This window comes from Idiotropiscis lumnitzeri, chromosome 19 (genome assembly GCF_059441095.1).
Source record: "Idiotropiscis lumnitzeri isolate Australia: NSW breed Sydney's pygmy pipehorse chromosome 19, RoL_Ilum_1.0, whole genome shotgun sequence".
In the NCBI taxonomy this organism is placed as follows: domain Eukaryota; kingdom Metazoa; phylum Chordata; class Actinopteri; order Syngnathiformes; family Syngnathidae; genus Idiotropiscis; species Idiotropiscis lumnitzeri.
In genome coordinates this window covers 13,606,352-13,633,520 of record NC_142409.1, presented here as the reverse complement: position 1 = coordinate 13,633,520, position 27,169 = coordinate 13,606,352, and the positions used below count along the sequence as shown (strand labels likewise).

General features: G+C 47.5%; 1 protein-coding gene across 4 annotated transcripts in view; it reads right to left on the bottom strand.

The window, feature by feature from the left end:
- Positions 1–2,577: 2,577 nt before the first annotated feature.
- The window catches only part of ralylb (RALY RNA binding protein like b), a 63,838-nt gene continuing 39,246 nt past the window's right edge, over positions 2,578–27,169 (bottom strand). For 3 of the 4 annotated variants that reach the window (XM_088283059.1, XM_088283062.1, XM_088283060.1), the window contains 8 exons: positions 16,427–16,700; positions 7,677–7,752; positions 7,307–7,354; positions 6,572–6,756; positions 4,578–4,694; positions 4,123–4,304; positions 3,181–3,222; positions 2,578–2,964 (listed from right to left, as the gene is read on the bottom strand). In XM_088283059.1, the coding sequence (XP_088139185.1) occupies positions 3,190–3,222; positions 4,123–4,304; positions 4,578–4,694; positions 6,572–6,756; positions 7,307–7,354; positions 7,677–7,752; positions 16,427–16,682 (897 nt within the window). In that variant the 5' untranslated portion in view covers positions 16,683–16,700 and the 3' untranslated portion in view covers positions 2,578–2,964; positions 3,181–3,189. The remainder of the gene's footprint in view (positions 2,965–3,180; positions 3,223–4,122; positions 4,305–4,577; positions 4,695–6,571; positions 6,757–7,306; positions 7,355–7,676; positions 7,753–16,426; positions 16,701–27,169) is intronic. The other variant, XM_088283061.1, reaches the window with a different exon arrangement.

Sequence of the window (27,169 nt, the reverse complement as noted above, 5' to 3'; positions counted from 1 at the left end):
AAAAATATCGGAACAGTTGGAATTCTGATATCATTTAACAATAAAACGTTAACACATTTAATTCGACATCGCGAAGTGCAGTACTCATGAATGTCCGCCAGGTAGTGCTATGGGACAGGGTCACATACATAGAGAAGTGCGGGCTCATCATTCGTTTTGGCTCACAAATTCGTTTCTTGAGTCACAAGGACATCAAGCAACATCTGCGACGACACGACGCCAGACGACACTAAATTCGCGATGATTGTGACGAGCACTCATGTTAATGCTTTGTAATTGAGAAGCAGCAAAACACTTATCTGGGGTCCCGGTCTCTTTTTGTCATTGGATATTATGTTCCGAAGCAGATATTAAAAATGGGTAAATATATAGTTATTTGAGTTCCATTTTAAAATAGAAACAGGAAGTTTAGGAAGAAGCAATCAACTTCAACTTTGTGCTGAGCATCTTCAGAAGTATTGATCGACGCCATTTTGGTCGCGCAAGGTCGCCTCCGCTTTAATAGACAAAAGCGATCGATAGCCTGGCGGAGCTTGGCACCATGCTGCACATTCATTCTATTTTCCTCTTTTGGAAGCGTTAGGTGAGATTTGGGAGGAATGCGCCTCAATTGAATCATGACATAAGCCATGAGCCTGTCAATTTGCCCTAAAATGGCCGCTACAAACCAAGTTGACTGATTTCCTGGTCTTGATCAACGAAACTGGCGTCAGGAGCGGATGTTTTTTTTTCAGTTTCAGAGTTTTAGGGGGTCATGTTGGGGACCTGCGAAATTTCAAACGGGAATAATAAGGTCAAAAATAAGCAGCAATTGCAAGTTTGAGCAGGGCGGTGAGGTTGGCGAAGGAACTCTCTCTTAAGGGTTACAATTGTGAAACGACACCTGAGGCCATGAAGGTGGAAATGACAAATTGGGTCGGTGAGAGACGACGACGACGAGATCACGTCGTGCGAGTGGCCAGTGTGTGCGTGTGAGACATTGCGCCAAAGTCTACTGCGAGCGTGAGAATTTCTTTCCCTCTATTTTGTAAATAATTGCAATTATTTTTGGACACGTATTAATCATTTTGGATGGTCAGTAACAGCAAAAACAATATTAGCATTTGCAATTCAAAGGCAAAGTGAAACATTTGAAGATGTTTGGACTGAGTAAAAAAAGAAATCAGGCGCATTTAATTAAACGTGACACAAACTTTATTGACTTCATAGGAACACAAGTCGTTTTCTATGTACAATAAGCAACAATGAACTTTCTTTTTCTTTACCGCACGTTTCATGTGTGTGTGTGCTATCATAGTTTTCTTTTTTCTCATTTTTGTAAATAAACTGAAAATTTAAAGTACAGGAAACATGCCTTTTGATAAAAATATTTTTCCCCAAAAAAATGTACATTTTTCTGTACAACATTTTTCTTGTGTTGGAGCTGCTGTTGCCACGGTAACCAGCACTACTTACAGCGGCTCAAAAAAGGAAAGGAAAATAAGAACCGAGTGTTCAAAGTCATTTTGGATTCTTGATTTGCGTTTTGTGTCGCCGCTGTTTGATTTAAAGGGCCGGTGCACACTAATCGCCAACGTTTTTTTTTTTTTTTTTGCTGCTCCGCGGGTTCTCAAAGCAGTTTGAAGCTCAACAACTTTTCACATGGCCGCTTAGAAGATGGCGCTCAAATCGCAAGTGGACTGTCCGTCAGAATAATGACATTCTGGCATTTTTGGATTTGTACTTTTTCACAAAAGCGCAAAATAAGAAGCATGAAGCATGTCAACAGCTGAAGTAATTTTTTTTGTTTGTAAATCAACACAAAATGTTCAGAAATGAGCAATTCTGCACGCATATTTTGGAAGATAAGGTTCTTTTTTTTTTCATCGTTTGACTGGTCCCGAGTTCCATTCAGGTGTTATTTGAACATAATGAAATGGAAGCTGAAAATCCAGACAAGACGACGACAACGATTCTACCTTGGCCACAAAATGCGACGCGGGACTCTTGTTACGGGAAAAGAAAAGCCTATCCGTAGTTCGAAGCGGAAATTTGGAACTCGTTCAATGACGTCCACACGGGGAGCGGTTGGAAATTCACTCTGATGTCCTGACGCCACTCAGAGTGTGTAGAAGTTTGAAAAATACGCAGACAAAAAATGTGGACCATTTGGCTTACAAATCCAGAAGACATCGGTCAGGAATCACAGTGGTCGTCTACAATCTGATATGCTCTGAAAATATACACGCACACACACGCATATGTCGAGTTCAATATTAAAAAAATGCAACGTGAAATGTTCATTTTGGAAAAAAAAAAAGATTTGTCTGCTTGTGGACGCCGACCATATATTTCGCCGCACAGCTCCACAAAAAATGAACAGGACAGGTTGAGATCTTAAGTATAGTAACGATCAAAAAAAAAAACACGTCCAAAAATGGAAGACAACTAAAAATATGCGCTATTACATGAGCAATTTTGGCAACTTTTCCCCAAAAAGATGAAAGAAAAAAAACAGCGGCAACCAAAATGAATTCCGTCAAGTGGTCAATGCTTTGGCACGCGTTCGAAGCACACCAAAAAGTTGGCAAAACACACAAAAAGACGTGAAAATATGTGTCATTAAATCGCGACATTTGGCTGCTCGAGCAAAAAAACAGCGAAGGGGAAAACAATTGTTCGCTTGGAGACGACCAACCGGCAGCCCATAAAAATGGTCCAGAATTTCCATTTGGGCCGCAAAATGGACGACAAAACCGTAGAAATCCAAAGTTTCCGGTGGGATTCAATGACCGCACGGTGCACAACGCAAGTTTCATGAGTCCAAAGTACGGCCTGCCTCTTGCTTCCGGGAGGTCAAAACAGAAAGAAAAAAAAAACCCGCCGCCCCCATTTTTTTTTTTTGGGGAATACATACTGTACATCACATTTGGATCCAGCGTCTCTTTCCTGCCTGGCGAAGGCAATTGAGAATTCCTCAGCATCCTGCAGTGACAAAAGAGCACGTCAAAGTCCAAAATTTGTCTTGGCGAATGTATCATACTGCCCCCGGTGGACAAGTGCTGCGCAACAAGAGTCACGTGATATGCACAAACTGTTTCATTCCGATTCAATTATGTTCCCCCCGTAAAAGTAGATTGCGCCACGGCATGCCGGCCAGCGCTGAGCTCGACTGGAAGAGCTGCAAAGAAATGCACTCACCTCGTGATCTCAGTTGTCGATGTCGGAAACGTGGTTTTCCATCTGCGGAACACAAGCAGACCGTTGATAGGATGTTAAGAAAAGAAAGAAATGCGCGCAAAGAATGGCGCTCTTTTGGCCACGGCTCAGCGAACGCGTCGTGTTTTCTTTTTCAAAAAACACCCCAAAGCAAAAAAAGACCCCTTTGACAAATGTTTCATGATATGCTTGCAAACTCGACAGCCAGCACGTGGAATTTGTTTGATCGTTCAAAGCTGGCCGAGTTGCCAAGACGTGTCAAATTCAGGCTTTGTTCCCATCTGGACGGAACTCCAAGTCAAGACTCGTCTGAAGACGACATTCTTTTTGTTTTCTGGGTTTGCTCACGTGACGTTTGCGACGCGAGACGTCAACCTCGGTTCACAGCAGGGGGCGGTAGAATATATGAAAAAAAAAGATCAAACTTCTTCCACAAGGTGATACGAATTTAAAGTTTGTGTTTAGACTAGCGGGGGTGCACATTATTGCAAACATTTAAACGCCATTCGGGCCACACCCCTTTTTACACTTTTGGAATATTTCGACACTTCCAGTCGGTTTCATGGGAACTTTTGAGCGTGTCAGTCTTTGTGCTGCAAGTTCTTGACTAAAGTTTGTGAGAAGCAAAACTTGAGCCTCTTGTGGATGCTTTGACTTTGACCGCAATCAGCCGCGGCGCCCCCTGCTGGGTTCTTTGACCCTGCGCTTCAATCGATGCCCCCCCCACCCCCACCCCCGGTGGTGAGCGAGCGCCGCCGACTGCGTGGGCGCCTTTGATACGAGGTCGTCAGGGAGGAAGTGCAAGTGGCATCCCGGGCGGGCGCCCTCGCTCTCAGATGTGCGGTCATGAATAATTCCGCGACCGTTTACTTGAGGCGGAGACAAAGACAGACTGTAGTTTTCCATTTTTTTTTTCTTTCTTACCAGATGATGGGCGCCCTCCTCCTCGTCATCGTCGTAGTCGCCCTCGCCGCCGTCGCTCATCTCTCCGACCTCGGCGTCCATCAGCGCTCCGTCGCCGCCCTCCTCGCCGGAGTTTTCCGCGGCCTCCGACGCCGACGCGTCGTGCAGCGAGTCGCAGTTGTCCTCGTACTTCCTCTGAGCCTCTGGGATTGCAAAGCAGAATCTAAATCCGATCCAAAAATAGCCACGTCGCCGTGCCACATTTAAAGGAGCCGACGGTGTTCACACCCACAGCGGTGCAGAGCGCCCTTTTGAAAATTCTCAATCTGTGCGGAATAAAGTTGGATTCTCGGGTCATTTGGGGAACTGTGCGAGCGAGAATCAGGTGCTCAGGACGCTTGAAAAAGTGTTTTCATACGTTTAAGGGTGAGATGGATTCAACAATTTCAATGTTTTGATTTGGCAAATTCCCTCACCGGACTCGCCTCGCCGCTGCGTCTCGAGCTTGTCCAGACGTCCCAGCAAGGAATCGATCTTGGTCTTGATCTGCGTCAGCTCCCTCTTGATGGTCTGCAGCTGCTCCGTCTTCACCGCTGAGGATGGCAACAATCACAAAAACGTCTCATTAACTTCCGTTGCCCCTCAGCAACACGTTTATTCGAGCGTTCATTGTCGGCGGTGCTCGCTTTGGAGGTCAAATATTCCCAACTTGGGACTTTCGTGCCGAGAATGTAGCTCGGCGAACGTTTGCGCTACGGCCGCACGACGATTCATTTCTGTTATCGGTAAGCGCTAACAGCTACGGCTAACGCTAACGTGCGCCACAGTGGACAAGCAAACAAGCATGACAAGATGAGCATCCATTTTCAGTTCCGAAACGGAAAGAACAATTCGATTGGACACTCTGTAAGCGCTTTTACTTGATGATTCTTGCGAGAAAAAATTAAAAAAGAAAGACAAATATTTCAGGAAAAAAAAAAAAAAACTTTGTCCAACGTCGTTGGAAACGTCAACAGTCTTTTGAATCAGAACATTTCATTTGTGACGCCGCCGTTAACGAGGGTCCACCGCATACATCTTGGTCAGATGTGTTTTCTTTGTCTAAAAATAAACGCTTCTTGCCGCATTTGCTTCATGAAAGCGTTCATCTCACGCCACATTTGCTCCCGTTCACTTCCTGCGTGACAAATGAGGAGCGATTTGGGCCTCCCTGCTGCGTCCGTTTACTGATTCTCGCTCTTCTTTTTCATGACACCTAACGGAAGGTTTTTTGTTTTTAAAGGGAAGAGACATTTTAATTGCGGCCCCCTCAGCAGACGGCACGCTTATAAACTATAAATGAATCAGATGGTGTTTTTCTTGCGTCCTCCCGCAGACTCGAAGCTGAGCCAAAAAGCCAAAATGGTCTTTGACATCCATCAGATTGCGTCAGCGCCGCGGCGAAGACGCTCGAGCGCTCGCTAAACAAACCCAGAAGAGTTTCCCGGGCGGCGGAGATGCGCTCGGAATCCAAACTTCCTTTTTCGCCTTATTCACGCCTCGCCGATGTGCTCGCGATGAATAAAACATATCCAGCGAGGACTTTTTAATCCCTCACCAGCGCTTATTGCCCCCCCCAAAAAACCCAACGACTTTGGCCGCTCAGGTAGGAAGCGGCGAATACTGGCCAGCGACTTGTTTCAATGCAGCAGGAGGATTTATGTGATGACTTTTTGGTTTCCACGTTGTTCCGTCTTTGAGGGCGACATCCAACTGCAATCATTTTTTGACGGCCTTTTTCCGCCAAGTTGTTCATAAAAAAAAGAAAAAGTGATAGTTTGTCAAACATTTTCGCTTGACTGAAGTGCATTTTTTGAAACAATTCCGATTTGCTGATTTATTGAAAAATGAATGAAAACAGCTTCTTTTTTTGAATCCCTTCACGACGCAAGTCCGCTGACGGAGGGTAAAGTTGCGGCGTTTTACAAGAGGCCAAAAGTCCAGCGTCCGCGTCCGCGTTCTCACAACGAGCGACGTCAGCCAATATGATTTATCGCGCTTTTAGAGCTCTTGCTTCCCACTCAGCGGATTAGATTTTCGATTTGGGCCGATGCAGCGCACGATTCGGCGTCTGGGCATCTGAAAGGTCGGAGGTCACACAAACGTGCGCCTTCCCCGAAGCGACAAAGACCAACGACAAAAGTCGACCAAAAATCAAGCAGACTTCATGCTAAAAATTATTCGGCCCAGATCTTTTTCTCCCAAAACCAGTTGTGTCAATCATAAAAAAAAAAAAAAAAAAAACTTTCCTTTTTCTCTGAGATATATATTGGTTATTTAGGCTTAAAAACGACGCCCCGCCCCCCCTTTGTCCTCGTCAAGGCAGGCTTAGTAGATTTGAATTCAGCCTTCAGCTTTTCAAAAGGACAAAAATTCCAAAAGCGCAATTAAAGCGGCGGCAAAGAGAAAGGAAGCGTCACGCCGTACGTACATTTGGCGGCGGCTGAGCAGGAGGAGGAGGTGGGAGGTCTGGAGGACGAGGAGGAGGACGACGACGACGTCTTGGCGGGGAAGGAGGTCTTGAGGCGGCGGGAGGAGGCCGCCAGCACCCGGGAGCGTTTCAGGGGGATCACGGCCCGCGGGGGCGGCGCCACTCGGCCGTGGTAGTCGAAAAGCCTGAAAAAAACAAAACAAAACTCAACTGTCGCGCAAACAACACTTTGAGAACGACCGACGCAGAGCATTTATTTATTTTTTTTGACAAAAAAAAGTGCGTTCACGCTCGGGTTAACAGCGAGGAGGCCGACGACAGGAAAGTAAATGTCAAACGGAGGTGTCGTCTTTCGCTCGGAGTGACGCTCACGTTTGACATTTTCGAGGGAAAGCAGCCGCGGCAGCTGAAGCATGACGTCACCGTCGACAAAATGTTGTGCCAGTAAAGTCGCATTTTTTGTGCAATTTCACCGGCGAACGTGAATACGCTTTTCTTAAGACAAGCGAGGACGCCTTTAAATTTGGTGCATGCGTGTTGTTGAAGATGTCAACTTTGTCTTCTTAAGGCGCCTTGGGGCCGCTTTTCAACAGTCGCTTAGCAACAGGGCAGATTTGCATACAATCCAATGTTTTCCAAATCAGACCTGCTCACTTTCAAATACACTAACTGGGAGGGGCAACAAGTCAGATTGAGCCGCGTTAGCATCAACGCTAACGCTGAGAAGAAACAAACCTGGTGTAGAAGTCATCTCTGTAGTACTCGTAGTCAAACTCGTAACCGCTGCGAGAAAAAGAAGAGAAGAGATGACGGTCATTTATTCAATTCGAGACGTGTCAGGGTCAAAACGGCTCAAACTGCGAGGAGGTTCATAAAGTTGCATGGCATTAAGCCACGAGGCGCACACGCGTCGGCACGCCGAGAACGTCAGGTTGGAAAAAAAATGGATCCTGAAGCTGCTTGAAAACTGAAAACTTTCTTTCATGCACAAGGTGAGTCTTAAATTGATGAGAATGAGAAAATGAGTTTTCCATTTGACGATTAAGAAGGAATGTAATTGTTGAAGGGCCACGAAGTGGCCGCCTCCGATCGCCGGCGACGTTACCTGTAGACCGCCGAGAGGGGCCGCTTGGAGACGCTTTTGGGACGGTAAGGTTTCGGCTCGCCCGCCATGTTGATGTCTGGAAGCAAACACGCACATCTTGGGTCACATCACATACGTGTATCCATGGCGCGATGCAGTCATTGCGTCACTTTGATGTGTTACGCGTGTTAAAACAAACAAACAAAAAACACTCCTGGTGTACCCAATGCGAACCCAATTTTTCTACTAGTTCGTCATGTATTTGGACATATTCATGCAGTCGTGGAGAACAACGCATTAGAAAAAGATTTCCTCCATAATAAGGCCCATGAATAATTGAAAAGTAGGCTGTATTTTTTTTATGTACCTCTAGAGGGCGCAGACAAAAAACACGGAAAACTTCATTTTTCCCCAATTGATAAAAAGACAAAACCAACATTTTCATATTAAGAAAGTTTTGCTTATTTTTACATTTGTATGACGGCCAATGTTAAAAAATGACACACGTTTCTTTGACAGCAGATCGTTTATTTTTATGCTATTTTCAGTTATGAACAAAAAGGTGCAATTCATATTTTTTTGCATCTGTTGTCGTTTTTATACTCGTCTGACGTTCGTTTTAAAACGTGTTTCAATGAAACAGTGCAGCAGTTGACTTATCCTCGTTTCTATAACAGCTACTTCTAAAAAGTGCAATGCAATTAACATTTTGACATGAGCAGTCACTCGCTTATTTTCACACTTGTCGAGTATAAAAACATTTTACATTGCAAACATTTAAATATTATTCTTATTGAGATATGTATGACAGTAATGTTACAATATAAAATGATAATTTTAATGACGTCACCTGAGATATGATTGACAGCTCAGCACTGACACGTGATCTCGCACAAAAGCCATTATTAAACAAATAATAATTTGAAAGATATTGAGAAATCTAGGAAAACTCACAGCGCTGGTTGCGACGCTTGCCCTTGTACATCGTCATTTTGAACGAGTCCAGCTTTGCTCGCCTGTGATGCAAAATGACGGATGAGCTCCACAAATAGAGAGCGCAAAAAGAGAGAAAAGTCTTCCTGACTGGAGAGAAATTTAATGGAATTGTTTGGCAGCTCGCACACGCAGACCTGGAGACGCTTCTTTTTGGACCATACCAAGCGGGGAGAAACGAAGGGGGGGGCGGAGGGCTGGCGGGGGTGCCCTTGTCTTCAATTTATGCACGTTAGAGGGCAAATTCTGGATCATGAGCGAAAACGAATTATTCTGCCACATACATTCGATTAGTCTGATGGTTGTTAAGCTTTTTCAGCAGGTCATATGACATATTTTAAGCCCGGTGGAATGTACCACCAGAAGGGGCAACTGGTGGCTTTTTTTTTTTTAAATTCCCCAAATCTGACGTTAGTAATTACAACAAATGCGAGATGTTTTAACTTCACTGTATTAAACGGAAACGAATACAAAAATAGATGAAGCTAGGATGTTATAATATTGAATTTCATGTTTCCTGAACATGTAGATTGTAGAGGCTGTAAGCATGTTAGCATCATGCATGCTAGCTTGACTGTTGATGAAGACGTCTTATATTATTGCTATAAGATTGTTCCAAAACAAAATGGTTATTATTAGGTCCTTGTCAATATGGATTCTTTTTGATTTTTGGCAGAAGAAAAATACAGATTACTAATTAATTGTTAATTGTATGGAAAATATAATGCCAACTAGGTCAGTTCCTTGCATTACTCACCTACTTTAATATTTGCTTTTGTTTTGATATGATTGATGATTTATATTTAAGGATACAAGGTTATAGTATAGATGATAGAACTACACACGATTTTGAAGGGCTCATGTGGTGCTTCGATGAAAAGCAAGAACCCTCCAATCAAGGTCCTACGCGACACATGGCAACATTTTATTCTGAGGCACAACTTAAATTGTTAATGTTTGTAAAGCTTTGGCAGCAGGACACTTTGAGGGCCAAAAGTGTTGGACTATCGCTGAGCTCAACTGAAAATAAAAATGTGTTTGCTTGCCACGTGTATCAGCAACACAACATATTTGAAGGTGATACATGTATATTTTATACAACTTATAAAGAATATTTCTCGTTGAAAAAAAAACAATTTGCGTGCATGTATGTCACATGTTTAATTTGAAATGTTACAGTTTGCTGAAGCTTGCTGCTTTCATTTTGTATGTTGACTGCATTTAAAGTACAACAGCGCCATCTGCTGTCCACGGTGGACGAACACAACAAATGGCAAAAGTCCAAATGGGGACAGAACTGACAAAAAAATTGAAGACATTTGTGACCTTTAGTGCAGCAGGTAAACAGATGCATAAAATTAAGAATGAACGCTGAAAAGATGCTTGCAAAGAAAATGAAGACATAGCGAGAGTTGCTTTGTTCGTAAAGGAACCTCCAAAGCCGCCTCTTGCCTCACTTTTTGTGTGGTGTCTTCCTGTGCACGGCATCACATCAGGACATATTTAAGGAGCAGCGTGTCTGAACGATGATTGCTATTCTCGAAATAATGAAAAGAAGCGCGCGCTGTGAGAAAAATCCAATAGCATGCCAATCATGTCGACGGGACCACAAATGACAAAAGTCGAGAGCCTGTGGATGTGGCCCAGAGCCACCCGAACTGTTGCAAAAATCATCATTTCGCCCAACATCAGAATTTTGAGGTCATTGAAAGGTTGCGTGAATGGAGAATGAATGCAGTGCGAAGAGAAGCGTGAACATATGTTCTTGACCCACCAACAAAAGATGAAAAAGAAAATCTGTTTTGAACATGTTTATGTGTATTAAAACACAACGCAGTTTTAGTTTCGGACTAAACCGACAAGCACACACAAAAAATAAACGTTGCGCAAATGTCCATGCAACACATATCATTTTATCTAACCTTTAAACTAGTGCGACTTTTCTATCCTGTCATTAGTTGCATTAGAGGAGCGAGTTGGCCGAGCAAAACACACCTGAGCGTTTAATAATCAGCATTTCTGCTGAGTTCTATTGAAATGTCCTTTGTTTCGGACAGGTTATTAGATAAATATTGATTGTGACGTGTTTGAGATGATGCACAGTTGCGTGCTGCTTTCTGGGCCCTTTGTGGAGTAGCGATGCTTTGAATAATTGAGTTGACGTCATAGTGGCGATCAGGATAAGAACTCAGGATAATCGTTAGGAGACATAAAAAAAGAACTGAAATGTGGCCTGATTGTCAGAATACTTTATGTCGAGGATCGTTTTGGGTTGCGTCCAATGAGGTTAAAGTAACTGCACCCGCAACAGCCTTGCAGTAACAGCCATCAGCCACTAGGTGGCCCCCAGCGATCACAAAGCGGCAACCAGAAGCCTCACGTTGCCATCCCACCCAAATGTGTCTGCATCATGATGTGGGCGTGATTCCGAGACATCGTCTCCGCACGTCATTTCAGTCCGCATGAAGGCTTGATGGACACACGCACGCGCTTTATTGGTCATCGCTCCAGTTCAAAATCATTCCAGTCCTCAAATGGAAAGCTTGTATCAAGCATTCACTCTTCTCGCTCACCTCATTGCATCCTCCTCACTCAAACGGAGCCATCTCATGTCGAATCAAAGCCTCTTTCAATGTCGTAATCCGTACCTTCGTTCCATCTCGCCTAGATTACTGCCATGCACTTTATTTTGGAGTCAGCCAGTCCTCCCTCAAGCGTCTCCAACTGGTCCAAAATGCTGCTGCCGAGGACCAGGTGGCGCCTCAGAGAGGATTGCGCCTTTTCTCTCTGAAATGTTTGCCATCTTTAAAACTCATTTTTATTCTTTGGCTTTTGAGTCTGCATGAGATTTTTTTTGGGGTGGTTTTTGCTGTTTTGTGCTTTTAACTGTCTTCATTATTAGTTAGTTTTCTTGTTTGTTGTTGTACAGCTCAGGTTCTGATCAGAACATGTCAGTCCAGTCCGAAAATGTCAGTCAGACGGGGAACAGACTTGAAAGTTCTGCGACTGTTCTTTGTGTGTCTGGAAGCTTTTAGGTCCTGAAGGAAAAAAGAAAGCCAAAGGGTCTGAAGCAGCATTTAGTTGTGTTGCACACAAACGTGCTGCGAACGTGCTACTACTGTCAAGTACATCAAATGACAGGTTTTTTTGGGGGGGTTTGTTTTTTTTACAATTTTTACGTCTTTTTGCGTCTTACACTTTTGACACACAATAAGAGCAGGTCCTTCCTCGTTTTCCACGCTGAAGGTCTGAAATGGCAAATTTGTCAGTTTTGCGCACGAGCGACCGTGATTGCTGCGCCTCAGTGAGCAGCCAACGTGGTGTCCTAATAAAAAAAAAAACGACTCTCCAAACTAGGTCAAGTGTGAGGTCCCCAAAGGCCACGGCGGGCGAACGCTGGAGATGCGTTCGGCCGCCGCGGCCAGCGGGCGTCAGGAAAAAGGCCGCCTGAGGCGACGTGACGCGTGGTGACGCCGACCTTTCACCGGACGGCTCGGTCAGGCGCTGATTCAGCCGCCTGAAGCCAAGCGGCATAATTGGCCACGCAGGATCGCAACGAGCGACGAAGCGACGGCGGCGGGCCGAGCGTGGCCCGCGGCGATCTTTTGGATTTCTTTTTCTTCATTTTCACTCAAGTGGTGTGTCACAGCGATTCCAAGTTTGCACACAACGAAGGAAAGTCAGCGAGGTCGCGGAGGAGGGCCGAGCCATGAACGGCGCATGCGGAATCAGCTGTGCATTTTTGAATGGCAATTTTTTTCCCTCCTCAATATTTCTTATTTTGTATTTTTAACAAACAACGACTTTCAGCCCTACGGGAAGAACCGATATTTCTACTTAAGTGCACAAATACGATCCACGAGTATCCGTACTTGTACGACAGATTGTGCGCGCTTTTGCCGCCTCTGGTCACGGCCGCCACAAAGCCGCCACTTTCTGTCGGCGCCTTCGGCCGGCAAAAGGAGCGCTCGTGTCACGTGTCTTCATTCCCGCCGCGACCGGATCAATTCTGATCAAGAGCGAAAGGTCACCTTTCCCGTCGCCGAGGTCCGGGTTGGCCGTTTTGTGAAAAGGTCGCGTCGTCATCACCCGCCGTTCTTGCCGTCATCTTTGCCGAGTCGGCGGGAATTTGTGACGTGATGGTCTAACAAGAACACGCTTTGGTTCAGAATTTCATTGGCGCCGGTCACAACGTTGGCACAGATTAACACATCACAAGACAAAAAACAAAGAAGTTATTTCATTTATGATATCTTTTTCAATCAATCGTCTGATTTATCGGTTCTCGGAATCGCTTCGGCGTCACGACTGGCTGTTTTTCCGCAACGATCACTCGAAGATGGCCAAGTCATGTAGAATAATGAAGACGTCATGTAAGAATCATGCTCAGCGTCGTCGATTCCAAATTCCGCAAGAGGTGGAATGACGCCGGTTCGGCGGTGGTGCAAATTGCTGGCGTGCGCAAGCGTGTCATCATTTCCGTCGTCATCAGTGAGGCACGCGCAAGCGCCGACACAATACGATGCGCTCGAGCAAATGTTTCTCACTGACAGACACGAGCATATGCGCGCGCACGCACGCACGTCCACGCTGGCCTCCGCCGAGCTCGGCGCTCCGGCAGCTTCACGGCGTCGCAACTGCGGCTTTCTAATCCGAGAATTAGCTGCACTTGTGCGCTGCCAACACGCGCGCCGTCATCCATCTCACTTTGTCAACATTGGGCCTCGCGGCCCACTAATGCGCCGGCGGCGGAGTGAAGGAAAGAGATACTGGCAGCAGAAATGGGAAGGGGAGGTGCAGTGATGTCCTGGGTAGCTTTAACTCTCAAATTCATCTTCCATGCGCCGCACGCCTCCTAATTGTTGTTCATGACGAAAATAGCGCCGACACGTATTTTGTTTTTTATATTTCAGAGAAAGGAGAAAGGTTTCGCAGCAATCGGTCGGTCGCTCTCAAGGATTGCGATGGCGCCGTCTGACCTTTGACCTCGGCATGCCTGTACGATCGTTCGTATGCCGTTTTATTTGTCCGCTCTTTGCAAATTCCCCCATGACGCTTCCGGCGTTCTGCGGGACTCCTTCAAGACGCTCTTACTGCTGTATTTTGGGTCCCTTTTGCAAATTTTTGGGATTTTTTTTTTCGGTGTCATTTCTTTGGCCACATTTTGACATTTGAAGTTATTTGAGGCGCTTCATTGGGACAAACGTAGTGCTTTGCCACCATCATTTGGCACAATAAGAACATTTTGGCAGCTTCCAAAGCTCCTAACGGTCGTCAGGCGCCCTAAAAAGTGAGCACCCTTCCCATCTGGATGGAAATGTTTTCTTGCGTCATTCATGACGCTGAAATGAAAGCCGCATTTGGGCTTACCTGCTCGTGCTCGGCGTGCTCGGCGTGCTCGGCGTGGTCCCGCGCCCCGCCTGCTATGCGTGGCGTTGGGCCGCAATGACGATGGATTGCGCCGCCGCCGCCGCCTTTGTAATCCGCTTAGGATGGATTTTGCATGTAAATCGGGTTCTTATTTATGTGGCCCGGCGCTCGCCCGGAGCCATTTGGAGGCGCGATGATTGGTGATCCATCACACGTTGTCCTTCAGTGTGGCCCATTAATGTCGTAATGGGATGGACCTTCGGCTCCTGGCGAAGGCGGCGCGAGGCACAAGCCAAATAAACGCCTGCCGCTTCGGGGCCCCGCCCACTGGGAGGAGGGGGAGTAACGCTTGAAAAAAAATGAGATCAGTAATTCATTTTGTTTCCTTTTTGACAATTTAACATTTGGAATTTTTTGTTTTAGTTTTAATGCCCATTTATGAAACACGACATGTTTTTTGTTTTTTCAGTTCTTTGCAGGTCCCTCTGTTCAGGTCCAGCACGATTTAAACAATCGGTGGAGGATTTGTCCTCGCAATTTGGATTGAAACTTTGATGCAACGCGTACTGATCCATTAAAGCGAGCAGGAAAAATGCTAATTGAAGCTCAACTCCGTCGGGCCGCAGACTCGAGCCAATTAGCAAACACGGTGAAGATGCTGCACGACAATGGAATAAACTGCAAACGGCAACCGACGTTGAATTGACTTCAACTTCGACACAGCGCCAAATTCTCCAAAATGGCGACCCGCTTCAGCCGGCCCAAATCCAGTCAACTCAAAATCATTCACCCAACCTAACCCAATCTGGTCAAGCCCGGGAGTGGCTTAGGATAAAACAACCCAGCGTTTTCAGTGTCTATTATTGGCAGAAAAATGGAGAGCCCCCCCCCCTCGGACCCCCCAAATCTAATTTTGCTCAAGGCCCCAAGGAGGCGCAAAGCGGCTCTGATGAAATGCAAAGCGGGAGTCAACACGAGCAGCAAGGCCATGTTGGCCCTCTTACACAACAGCTTGTATCAACGTCGCCCCCCCCCAAAGAAAAAGCTCAACTTTGACTGTCCTTGCCCAACAGCGACTGCCAATGGCGCACATCTGCTGCCTCCAGAGGCAAAAAACATGCTCGCGCCGCCGCCGTGTCACGTCAGGACGCCGCTCAACCCGCTTCCCCTCACTGGAGATGAGGGCCAAAAAAAAGACTTAAGGGGGCGGGGTTTGGCAAGAATGACACGCTCCGAAGCTGTCAGGGCTACTACATCAAATCATCTGATGTAAACCCCCCCGCAGAAAAGCCCCTAAAAGCACCACTTTGGATTTTAAACGGCTGCAATTTGGACGCAGCAAATGTGGAGTCAAGAATGTCAATCGACGACGGCGACGAGAGCCAAAGCTGCCGAAGCCAGCGGAGGCGAAGCAAAAAAAAAAAAAAAAGGAGCATGCGGAGTAGCATTAGCATCAAACATTTCGCACCAAATACAGATGTTACGTCGCCCGAGGCCAAGCCTGACAAACTTGAGACCTCGGAAGACATCGATCGGAGCTTCGTGGACGCCACCGATCGTTACCAACAACATCCTGGGCCCAGCGTGCGGCCAACCGCGGGCCGGAGGACGCGCGCACCGCCACATCTGCTCCTCGTGCACGTGCTGACGCCAATGAGCGTCGCGCCTTTCCGGGACATCGGGAATGAAACGGAGCTGCTTTCAGAACCACGGACAGCACCAAAAACGGGTGCTGAGACCTCAAGGTTTCCGCAACAATTTAGAGACGGACAAAAGTCGGCAATCCACCGATTTGTGACTCCATTCTTCGGACATTTTTGTTTGCGGTGCTCATCTCGAATTGATCCGCTGGCACCGTGGGCGCAACTTTTGATATTTTCTACTTAGTTTGTCGACTGCAATGGCACCTTCGACCTCAGCGAGTAAAAAAAAAAACAAACCAAGTCCAACATTTGCAAATATGGAGGAAACAAGCAAAGAAGGACGAGTCTCGTTCGGTTGTAAAATGGCAAAGTCATTCAAAATGGCCACGCGTCTCATCCCTTCTGCCCAACTCGGGTCCCATTTCTTTTGTCCACAACAATGTGACGTGTGAAAACGTTCCAAGTGAATCCCAAAGAGGGAAGGCGGCGGACTCGGATCGCGACGAGCAGCGTCCGTAATTGACAATTAATCCGACGCGGGTCCCGAGTCATCTCGAGCGGACGAGCCGCGGGGGCCACCCCTTCGGCCCAAATGTTTTCATGAAAGCGTGACGTCACGTCAGTTGCTGCTTTGGAGGAATGAGCAATCCCGTACGCGTGCAGCCTGACCAGTTAGAAAAACAAAATGGAAGGAGGCCACAAGTGCCTCCTTGCCAACTTTGGTCCACAAGGCACGCGACGAGAGGTCAAGAAGAGCGGACTCACCGAGAGGCTGTCCGGCGATGACGCGGGCGTTCTCGCTCGCCACGGCCGCCCGGGCGTTGCGCTCGTTGAGGTACTGCACGAAGGCGTAGCCCTTGTGCACGGAGCAGCCCACGATCTTGCCGTACTTGGCGAAGATCACCTCGATGTCCGTCTTCTTGACGATGGCCGTGTTGAGGTTGCCGATGAAGACGCGCGAGTTGAGCGAGCGAGCGTCATTCTTGTTGGTCACGTTGCTGGTCTGGTTTTTACCAGTCATCCTCCACCAGGCGCACTCCTGAAACACGCAAACAACAGCAGCGGTCGCGTAAAGCGGCTGTCATTTTATACGGACGGCAAAATGAAGCTTGGAGATGCTTGTTCAAATTGTTGGTTTGGATTTTTGTGGTCGTTGGAAATGCTTCAGTATCCGTTTTTGATATGGAGTCTGTGGAGTGAAGACTAAAAAGGTCACGCGTTGGACAGCGATCCTGAAATAAAATCAACCCTGAACACATTTTTAATTTTGTTGCTTTTTTTTTTTCCGAAACGCAAAACAATTTTGAATTTTTCAGTTTGACCTCTTTCACGATAATCCACACAGTTTATCTCGAAAAATCATTTGTCCGGACCAAACGTATGCGGACTTCATCTCTCGCGTGTCCATTTGAGGTGGGGTTTTTTTTTTTCCCCCCCAGCACGTTTTGCAATGAGAGCATTTTTGGGATAATGGGACACGGCCGCGCGTTTTCCTAAATTTAGCACGACAGACTTTGTTTTTCAAAGCTTGCACTGCAGCTACCGGCTTCACCTCGGGCGCATTCCGGCGCGGCTGCTAAAATGCTAATCGCAGACGGGCGACTTTTGGGGCGCTTGGCGACCACGCAAACTGTCAGCAGGAGCACTTTGTCGTCCCGCTTATCCGCGTCGTGGCGTGCCTAATGGCCCCCGCAGGCCCGCCGGCCCGTCTCATTTGCTCGCCGCTTTTTATTCCCTGCTACTAAGTGGTCGCACGCGACACACGCGCACGTTTGCAGAAACCACACACAAAAAGCGCTTGTTGTGTGCGTGGGGGCGGGACAGCGGAGGCAAGCTACCTGCAGACCTTAAATCCAAAGCACATTTCAAAACAACAAGTGCCGTGCAATCCATTTAAAACACACAGCAGGAAAAAAAAAAGGAACAAGATGACAAAAATAGTTTTTGTTGAGAATTGAACAGCGTCGGACTGGCAAGCAGCATTTCATACTTTGCTGCCACAAAAACAAAAGACATTGAAATCCTAAAAATCGAAATAAAACATTCACTTCATGCTGAAAAATGGTGCACACGCCACTCTCGCTCTCGCTCTCGTCGCCACGGAGCAAAGTGGCGAGTCATGCGGCACAATTGCGAGCAAAGACGAAGCAGAGGCGCGAAGAGGAGAAGGCGTATCATCGCACCTGAGCGTCGGATCGCATTTGACTCGCAAACGCTTTGCTGCTCTGCTGTTGACCGGGGATCAATCTCATTTGTCGGCGTGCGGCATCGTCGCTTTCGCGCTTCTCTCAGGACGGATAAATGTTGGCTCCTCCGTCTCGTCATTTCGTGTCAAGCAAAGGTGACACGTGTCACGACTCTCCATGAGGATTTTATTTCCAGGGCATCCTCTGAAAAATCATTGCGTCAACATTGCGATCGTCCCATGAAGTTTTGAACCGACAAAAGCAATACATGAATTGATATGACGATGAAAAAAAAAATAGAACTATTATATATGAATGTTGAAATCATTTTTACCGGCTTTTCTGGGAGGCTGGAACGGATTAAAAATATTTCCACTCCTTTCAATGGACAAAGGCGATTTGAGAGATAAATTCGGGTCACGCTGAAGAAGTGAAGAAGCTCTGATCGTTGCAATTTAGAGACATGAGATACACCCCGTGTGTGTGTGTGAGCGGCCTTGACATTTATCAGCAGCACCGACAATTACGCACACACTCAAGCTAATTGCAAAGCCGCACTCGGCATTGATGTTCACAGCGTCTTTGTGACGAATGAGAGGTGAAGGATTAAATTGTGCGCGCTCACGTCGACGTCCACACAGTTTTTTTTTTCTTCTTCTTCTTTTGGTCTAATTTATTCCGTCCCGGTCCGGTCGTTTATTTCCAGCCTCCAGTGAGCCGGGAAAACGCCGGCAAATGACGAGCACCCCCGTGTCTCGTTTGCGGGAAAACATCACATTGTTAGCTGCCAATAAATAAATAAATAAATAAAAAGCTTGACTTCCAGAATGCAAAGTGCTTGGAGAGGGAAAAAAATGGTAATCGGGTACTAAGAGGCTGCTATTTTTGTATGCGTATGTTTTTAAAATGATTTTCTTTTTGATAAGGCCTCATTTGGGGGTGTGAATATTGGGTCGAGATTTCAAGTTTGTCGTAGCTTGACTTCCGATTGACGCATTTTTCGCCTTCCAAAATCAAAGCGGTTGCGAGTGCTCGAGCACGTTGGCTCATAAAGACGCAAAGTTGAGGTCATGCGCAGGAGAGGACAAAAGGAGGCGATGATGTCAAGGAGACGAAAAAGAAGGAGGCGCATTCGCCAGTCGCCCTTTTTTCTCTCGAGCGCTCGTCGTTCACATGACGCCACCGGTCTGATTTATTGCCATTCTTCAACCACACACGAAGAGCCTTGGATCGATTTTTTTCCGGTCAGACAAACTCGGTCGGAGTTGCGAGTTGACGTTTGCAAAAAGGACGTCGGCAACGTTTGGTCAGCGTTACGCCGCGTCCGCCCGAGTGGCTCGGCACAAACAAAGCGCACCTTTGCTCGCGTGAAGGAGCGGACGCACGCCACGCTTCTCACGGAGCGCTCGGAGGAGGCGATGCGGGGTTGCCATGGCGATGGCACACATGCTTTTCTCCCCATGATGAGCCATCCGGATGTTTCCGTTTGAAATCACTCCTTCCGTGATCACCGCGTTTCGGAATGCATCGGTCGCCGCATATCCCACAATGCATCTTGAAAAAGTCGGGATGCTCACGAGGCAAATCTTCCGGGGGATTGGGGATGAATCAAAAAAAATTCCAGCCTCTCCCCCCAAAAAATGTTTTTTCTTTCATACCAAAAGAATCATCACTCTATTAAGTTCTACTTTTGAGAAATCAATTTGGCGGCCAAAAATCCTTTCATCATCCGAGTGGCTTTTTTCCTCACGAGGGTCGCGGGGGGGGGGCGTGCTGGAGCCCATCTTAGCCGTCTTCGGGCAGTAGGCGGGGCTAACTGCTCGCCAGCCAATCAAAGACAAACAAGCACTCGCGCTCACAAACACACCGAGGGTCAATTTAGGGTCAAGAATTTGGCCACTTTTTGGACGCGAGGACGACATTTGATTGCTTCACATGCAAGCTGCACCAAGCCAAGAGCAAACGAATCCGGTCAAAGCCAAGCGAGCTTCTTCACCGATCAATCTCCCTCGGCTCTTAATCCAATTGGATCGGCGAGGACGGCATCAGGTGTTTGATGGCGTCCGCTCGTCTTTTGACGAAAGCTCTCTCCACGCACACTGCGGCTTTTCTTCTGACGACTCGCAACTTGTCGGGGGGGGGGCGAGGGGGAACCAATCATCTTTGGTGGATAATATCAACGCGGAGCCTCAAGCCTCACCTGCGTCCAAAAGCAGCAGCAGATGAAAAACACACTTGAGGTGAGCGGGAAATACTTCACACACTGGTTACTATAGCGATGACTCACAATTTGGGGTTTTGATGCATTCTTTTGATCTTTTCCAGTGTCGACCTGACATAGAAATGAAAATGCTGAGAAAGAAGATGATCGGAAAATAAACAAGAAGGACGCAAGAAAGCCAACATTTGCCGTGGCTAACGCGACAAAAAAACCCAAAAAGTCCAACCTGACAGCAAGGGTTAGCGTGTGGCTGCTAAGTTAGCATTGAAATCCCGTTTGCCCCCCCCTCAATTTGCTCGGTGGGCTTGAGACAAACAACGTTGACGACGTTTCCTCCAGATTGCACTTTTTGCTTCGTTTCTTCCGATTTGGATGCCCGCCGTCGTTGGGGCAGGTTGGCTGGGAGGCCCATCGTCGGTCAGTCGCTTAGCGGGTTGACCTTGAGCGAGTTCGTGCGGTCGCTACATCCGTTTGTGGGCTGCTAGATGAGTAGAAATTGGCGGATGAAGTCGCTTTGCTGGTTGGGAGGCACGAAATTCACGCTCGCTAGTTGGACCAGTAAATCCATCGGGAGGTCGCTGGCCTAGTCAGTCGGTAGGGATGCGAGTTAGTCAGTATGTCGCGACGGTTCTGGTGGCAATTCGATACGTGGGCTCGTCGGTCGGCAGGTACAAAGCTTCGGTTGAGAAAAAAGTAGCGGGTCGGGAGCTCATTCGGTTAGGAGGTGGATAAATGTGGGTCAGCAGGTAGGAATGGTCGCAGGTCAGTCGGTTGCTCGGGAGGTCGGGAGGTCATCGGGTCCTCGTTAGTAGTGGGTTCGTGTGAAGGCCTGCATTGGACACAGCAGTCAGTCGTCGCTGGCGGCGCCAAGAAAATGTTGCCTTCCGCGTCGTTCCCTTTTCATCGCGATCGCCGCACGCCCTCTCATAAAAGTTTGCCGCAGTCATCGGCAGAAGTCACAGACTTCTTTTTTTCTTTTTTGCCGCTGCCCTTCCAAAGCTCCCGTTATTACGGTAACCGTGGCAACAGAGTCACCGCGCTTTGCGGCAGAAAATGTTGACCGCGTGACCACTCACTTGCAAATCTCCCTGAAAGAAAGAAAGAAAAAGAAATTTTTTTTAACTGATTTGAAGCCTGATTTTTTGGAGTTGGTGACATTTTATTTGGGATAGAAAATAATCAAATATTTTTCTTGCACTTTTCAAAGTGCTCAATGCCTCTTTTGTGTTTTCAATGCCGCATCCGTTTCATGTGCAGGCTGCGCGTTAACGTGGACGCATCGGCGCGATTTTTTCATTTGCGCTTGCGAAACACTTGCAAAAGAAGCGAAAGAAAGTGCGTATTGACGCCAAGATCAACGGGGAGAGACGACCACTATTCATGCCATTAACAACTCTTATTTGCAAATTAAATGGCGGGAGGCTTTCCTGTGTCGCGTTTCATTTGCTCGGAATTGCACGGCGGCGGCGCTGCCTCATTCAAGACGAACTCAAAGAGTCACCATATTTCAAAATCATTGAAAAAAAAAAAGAGTGCGTCAGCAGGTTGGAACGGGAAATGTTCCCGACGACACGAAGAGTCGCAATGAAGTTGAAAGAAGCGCCGACGGGAGACGTTTGAAGATCATTTCAAAAATGGACGACAAATTTGCCGAGATTTGGCTTTCAACTCTTTTTCACCGTTGCCGTTTCCAAAACGGAACCCCATGTTGCATTTTGGCGTCCAACATGAGCGCGCAGTCCTTTGGAAGCGCTTCACAGGGAGGGAGGGGGAATTTTTTTTGGTGTCTCGCTCATTTGTACATTCTCAGTTAAACATAATGGAAATGCTGTCAAAAAAGATATCCATCATAAAAAATGACTGACATCTCAGAAAATGGAAATAGGAAGTTAGTCACAAATGCAAATCAAGGCACGGCGTTGACAACGTGACCTCGTTGGCAGAGGTACCAAACAGCAAAAATAGAGCGCTAGAATCGGTCAAACGCTAAACGGGGCGTGAGGTCAAGCCGATTTCCATCTTTTGATGGCGCGTGCGTGCGCCACGACGCCGCAAAGGCAAAAAGGTCGCCGGGAGATCAAAGCGTCGGCGTCAAAGCGCTGACAGACGAGGCGACGTCACGCCTTCCGAACAACTTTTGCCGCTCATTCGCAAAGTATTCATCACGAGCGGCCCCGCTCGTCGGCCTTGCCGCGGAATCACCTGAAACTAAAAGCCGTCTTATTTCAAAGTCGGGGCTTTTTCGTTAATGCAATTAATCATCAAAGCCCCACACCCCAAAGCTGGATGGGATTAAGGCCGGGTTCCCTTCACGGGATAACGTCGCAACGGCGGAGCGGCGCCCGGGGCTCGCCCGTGTTCCCTCGCCTCACCTTTGCACTCCATCCATCATCGCCATGGCGACAGCCATCCTCCAACATCCGCCCCGTTCACCGCCGGCCGCCTTCCGTATGATTTAGCATCAGCCGCGCACGGACGACAGCTGCGCTCGTGTAGGAACGGCCTGACGACGCCGGCATCGTCTTCGGGAGGCTGACCGTGTGACGCCTAAAATGACTTTGAACCTTATTTGTTGCATTTGAAGCCCCAATCAAATTTCAGCAGCTGCGAATGAAACGAGCCCGTCTCGTCTCGTCGCCTTCACAATTGAAGAAGCGTGCCGGCTCGTCTCGACTAAACATCCCTTCGGAAGCCGGCGGCGGCGCAAAAACGAACGGCTTGCCGTTTTTGTTTTTTTTGCGCACGATTGGCCTGACATGATGAGGCACCGCCTGGGAAAAGTTCCAACGGGACCGAGCTCGCTCTCTCATCCGCGTGACGAGAGCGAACGCGCCACGTGGCCCGTGGCCACGCACGCTTCCCGGGAACAAAGACGTCGCGGCATTCCATCGGGAGCCTTTCAATCGTCCGCAAGCGCAGCGCCCATGCGGAGGGGGTGCGCCGGTGCGCCGGTGCGCCGGTGCCTTCCGCCGGGCTGTGCCGGATTAAAGATGGAATGGACGTTTGGTAAACAGCAGTCAGGTGGATTTTTCAATTTCATCTCTGCGGGGTGTGGCGTCAAAAGTGGTCGTTCTCTAATTACACCGCGAAGATCAACGATCAAAGCGATGCGGCAGAGATGCTAATTAGCGTTAGCATTCAGCGAGCGGCCTGAAAAGCGAAGCTAATTTCAGTATTTTGTGATGACGATGGCGTCACAGTCACCTGCTGCGAAAATGGCGACCTTTGTGGGAAGCGACTGGTCGCCCGCTAAAACGGCTGCGTTGTGAATTTTCAAAGCATTCTCGCAAGTTCAACTCACCGCCGCATTTTAAAAAAAAAAAGGCTGCCGAGGACGAGCTCGGAAGGCGCATTCGCCAGAAACTTTGTTTGTCGCTTAAGGTTTGGAACGTCGCGTCAAATTCGAGGACTCGCCATGAAAAATGAGTCGCCGTCTTGATTTGATGCCGCTCTTGTTGGAGCGCTCAGGTGGACCCAATAACGTGTCCAGGGAGGCCGGAAATCATTCCTGCAATGCCGCGGGGCCGGCTTATATTTATTTTTAGGTGGCGGGCGCTCATGAAATATTGATGTGGGCGCGCAAACAACAAGACGAGCAATTATCATCAAACGCCAGCGCACGCGATGACGGCAATCAAGCTCCTGGCGTCCGTCGCGTCCGTCGCCGAAAGGTTACGCATACGCTTTCCAATCCCGGCTGACCTTTTACCGGCCGCACCGAAAACGTCCGATCAAAAAAATGCGGATCTGGAAATGCGACCGGCCGCTCCTCTCTCATCCCGATGAGCGTCGCCTTCATTTGACTTTGTCGGTGAAATTCTTAAACGTCCTTCAAAACATTTAACATGCAAGCGGCCCATCGTGGAAAAAAGGTCGGGGAGTGGCGGCCAATAAATTCAATTCAGTCTAAAAATAAACATCTTGTGTGACTGGAAGGCTTGGCAGTGAAAAAGAAGGCAGCAAAAGCGAAGGGGAGCGTTTCCACCTTTTGATTTCCGGCTGACGTGACTCAGCAGCACTTTTTGCATTCGGGGCCCTTTAAGAGTCGCTTTGTTTGCCGGCGAAACAAATGAGGACGTTCGGCGAATGGCGAGAGGGCTGCCTGCAACCAACACGCTCGCCACTTATAGAAGACAACAAAGACACTTTTTATGTGGAGCAAAAAAGAAACATTTGCCTTCAACGTGGACTTCCACGCCAGTCCCAACGAGCAGCGGCGCTTTGGAACGAGCCACAAATTTATTCATTTTCCGCTTTGCTTTCGACATTTTCACGCTGTCGCCGTTTTGAGATTCCGCGACAGGTTTGTGTTTCCGCGGAAATCTGCGCAAAAGTGGCGGCAACACAAAAAGTGTTTTTTTTTTTCCTTCCATGTCGTCACCTCTGCCAACCGAAGGGGACGAGACCAACGCAGCGCGTGAGCCCAAAGTGCGCATGAAAGCCGGAATGTCCCCACCTGGAGATAGTTTTTTTTTATTTTTTTTATTTGAGCAGCCGCAGGAAATAATGGCCCGGGCGCGTAATGAAAAAGGAAATATGGAATTAATCTGCTGGTCGTGGGACATCTTTATGATCAAATTAACGCTGATGGAACAATCGCCTTGAACAAGTTTTGCTATGATTGGATTTGAGATGAGACAGAAATAAAAATAAAAATGAAATAGAGGGAGGTAAGTGGAAGAAATCATTTCACCTTTTTTGCCTCAAGCAACTCTGAACATTTTTGGAGGATTCAAGCCAAAGTGCCAAAATGGCCGTCCAGATATTAAAACTTGGCAAAAAAGTTTTTTTTTTTTTTCTGTTGTTTCTGCTTTTGAATTGATTTTTTGTTTTTGTTTCTCCCCCAAGGAGGACGTCGTATTCCATTTCCAAAGGAATCCGAAAGAAGTCGTCACTCCGAGAAACGATGACGTTCACGCCGAGGACATTTTGGAACCGAGCCGACGCAAATTGAAAACATGCAAATTAGCGATCGTCAAAACAAAGTGAAACCGAGTCGGTCGTTGTTCCCTTCGTTAAGTCTCGGGAAGGTTGTGCGCGAGCGCTCTCGCAAGATTCCCAAACGCAAAACACAATGTAAATATTCCGCACCAATCTTGTTTTCAGGTTTTCAGGTTTGCTCCTCAAATTTCTTGCCTTCTTTCTCTCAGCGGAGAACGAAAGCCGAGCCGAAATTGCTTTTGAAATTGTTTGAAGGCGGCGGCGGCGGAGCTAATTAGCGGCGTGATTACGCTCGCTGGGACGGGAGCCACCCGCAGATTTGGCAGAATTTTCCGGAACCCGTGTCCGCAATTACCGCCCATTTGCATGTGGAATGTGAGCGGCGTAATGGGCATGATTACGTTTGGATTCCCCGACACCACGCGGACAACAATCGCAACGGCACTTTTTTCATTTGCGATTATCGCCGCATTGGAAAGTCGTCGATTCGCCGAGGTCATTTGAAATCACGTGAAAGATGTTTAAGTCGAGTTTGATGAGAGTTCAATGGTCATGTGTGTGAAGAACGGAATAAACTGGCGCCCGCCACAGTTTTATCCTCGTCAAATCAGAATTTGCGAAAGTAATAGGCGGTGTTCCCCAGGGATCAATTCGAAGGCCAATATGATTTTGTTTGATATCCGAAGGTTTGACTCAAAAGTGAACTGGAGATGACGGAATCCAGCTTCCGAAATCAAACACTTTGAAACAACGGTTTCGTGTTTTCAATACAAATAAAAGCCAATTTAAATGATTTGAATACCGTCAGACCAAAGAACACAAATCATCATAAACAATCAAGTTAGGAGGAGTATTCCAAAAAAAAAAGCATCAAAACTGGAAGGAAAAAGCACGAGGGAAAAAAAAAATCAATAAGGAGAATGAAGCAATGAAGGAATCGTTTCTTGCGGCCGCGAGACGTCAACAAGCTCGTCGGACGTCGCGGCTGGAAACTGCGTCTTATTGTCGGCGGAAAACATTAGCGGGGTTCAAACTTTAGTGAGGCAGATGTTTTGGTCCTTAAATGCAGATTAAGCTTCGAGGGCCAACGGACATAATCACGCACACGCGCGCAGTCACGCACAAAAGGCATCACGGGAGCCGCAAAGTCTTTTCTGCTTGCCCGCTGTGGCACTCCAAATGAATTCCAGACGTCAACGTCCTTGCCAAATGTTTTTGAAGGGAAACATGTTTTTGCCCCCGGGGGGGTGTGCGCAGCCACGCGGCTAGCCAGCTAGCCGGCTAGCTGCGTCTCGCTAGCTGCACCTGAGCCTTCCCACTGGCACAAATCGAGGTTAGGACCTTCGCAAGTGTGAATAGTTGGCTACAAAGTTAGGATGCCAGTTGGCGCACCCCCCACCCCCCCCCCCCAAAAAAATGTCAAAGCAGCCTTTCCTAATCTTCTGAAGCATCTCTCGACACTCTAGAAGAGTCACACAAAAACATAATTTTCAAATCTTTTAAATCCACAGACCCACTTCAGCCTGCGCACGAGTCGCGCCGTAAAACACCCGAAAAAAAATCTAATCAAAATAAAAATTCAAATCAATCCCAATTTTTAAACCACAGAACCAATTGAACATCCGCACAACCCTTCTCTCCAAAACGAAGCCTGTCTGCCTTTCAAAACTGCCGGACGGAATCGGTGCACGGTGCGCCGCCCTGTCGAACCAGGAAAACAAAGTCTCCAAAATGTCCGTCAGTGTTTTCCAAATCTTTTAATCCAAACACGTTTCAACATCCTTCCTCACTCACAGACACAAAAGTTGATCAGAATCTTTCTCACGCCATGCACCTCCTACAAAATCCGGGCAACATTTGGTGCACCACCTTTCTCCCGGGGAAAAAAAAAAGCCTGACAACCTCCACAAACTTTTAAAGCCGCACACACACTCCACCAATTTCAAAAGAATTGGCGCACCCCCCCCATCCTTTTCCAGAAGACAGCTGTCAGTCACGCCATTGCCATGGCAACCGTCCATGCGTCATCTCCCAACGCCGTCGCTTTATAGCAACGATCAATATCAATGATCGCAAAGCCTTATAGATGTGCACGTGCACGCGCACGCGCACGTGCACGCACACTTTACAGAGCGTGTTTGTGCGTCAAAGCAAGCCACG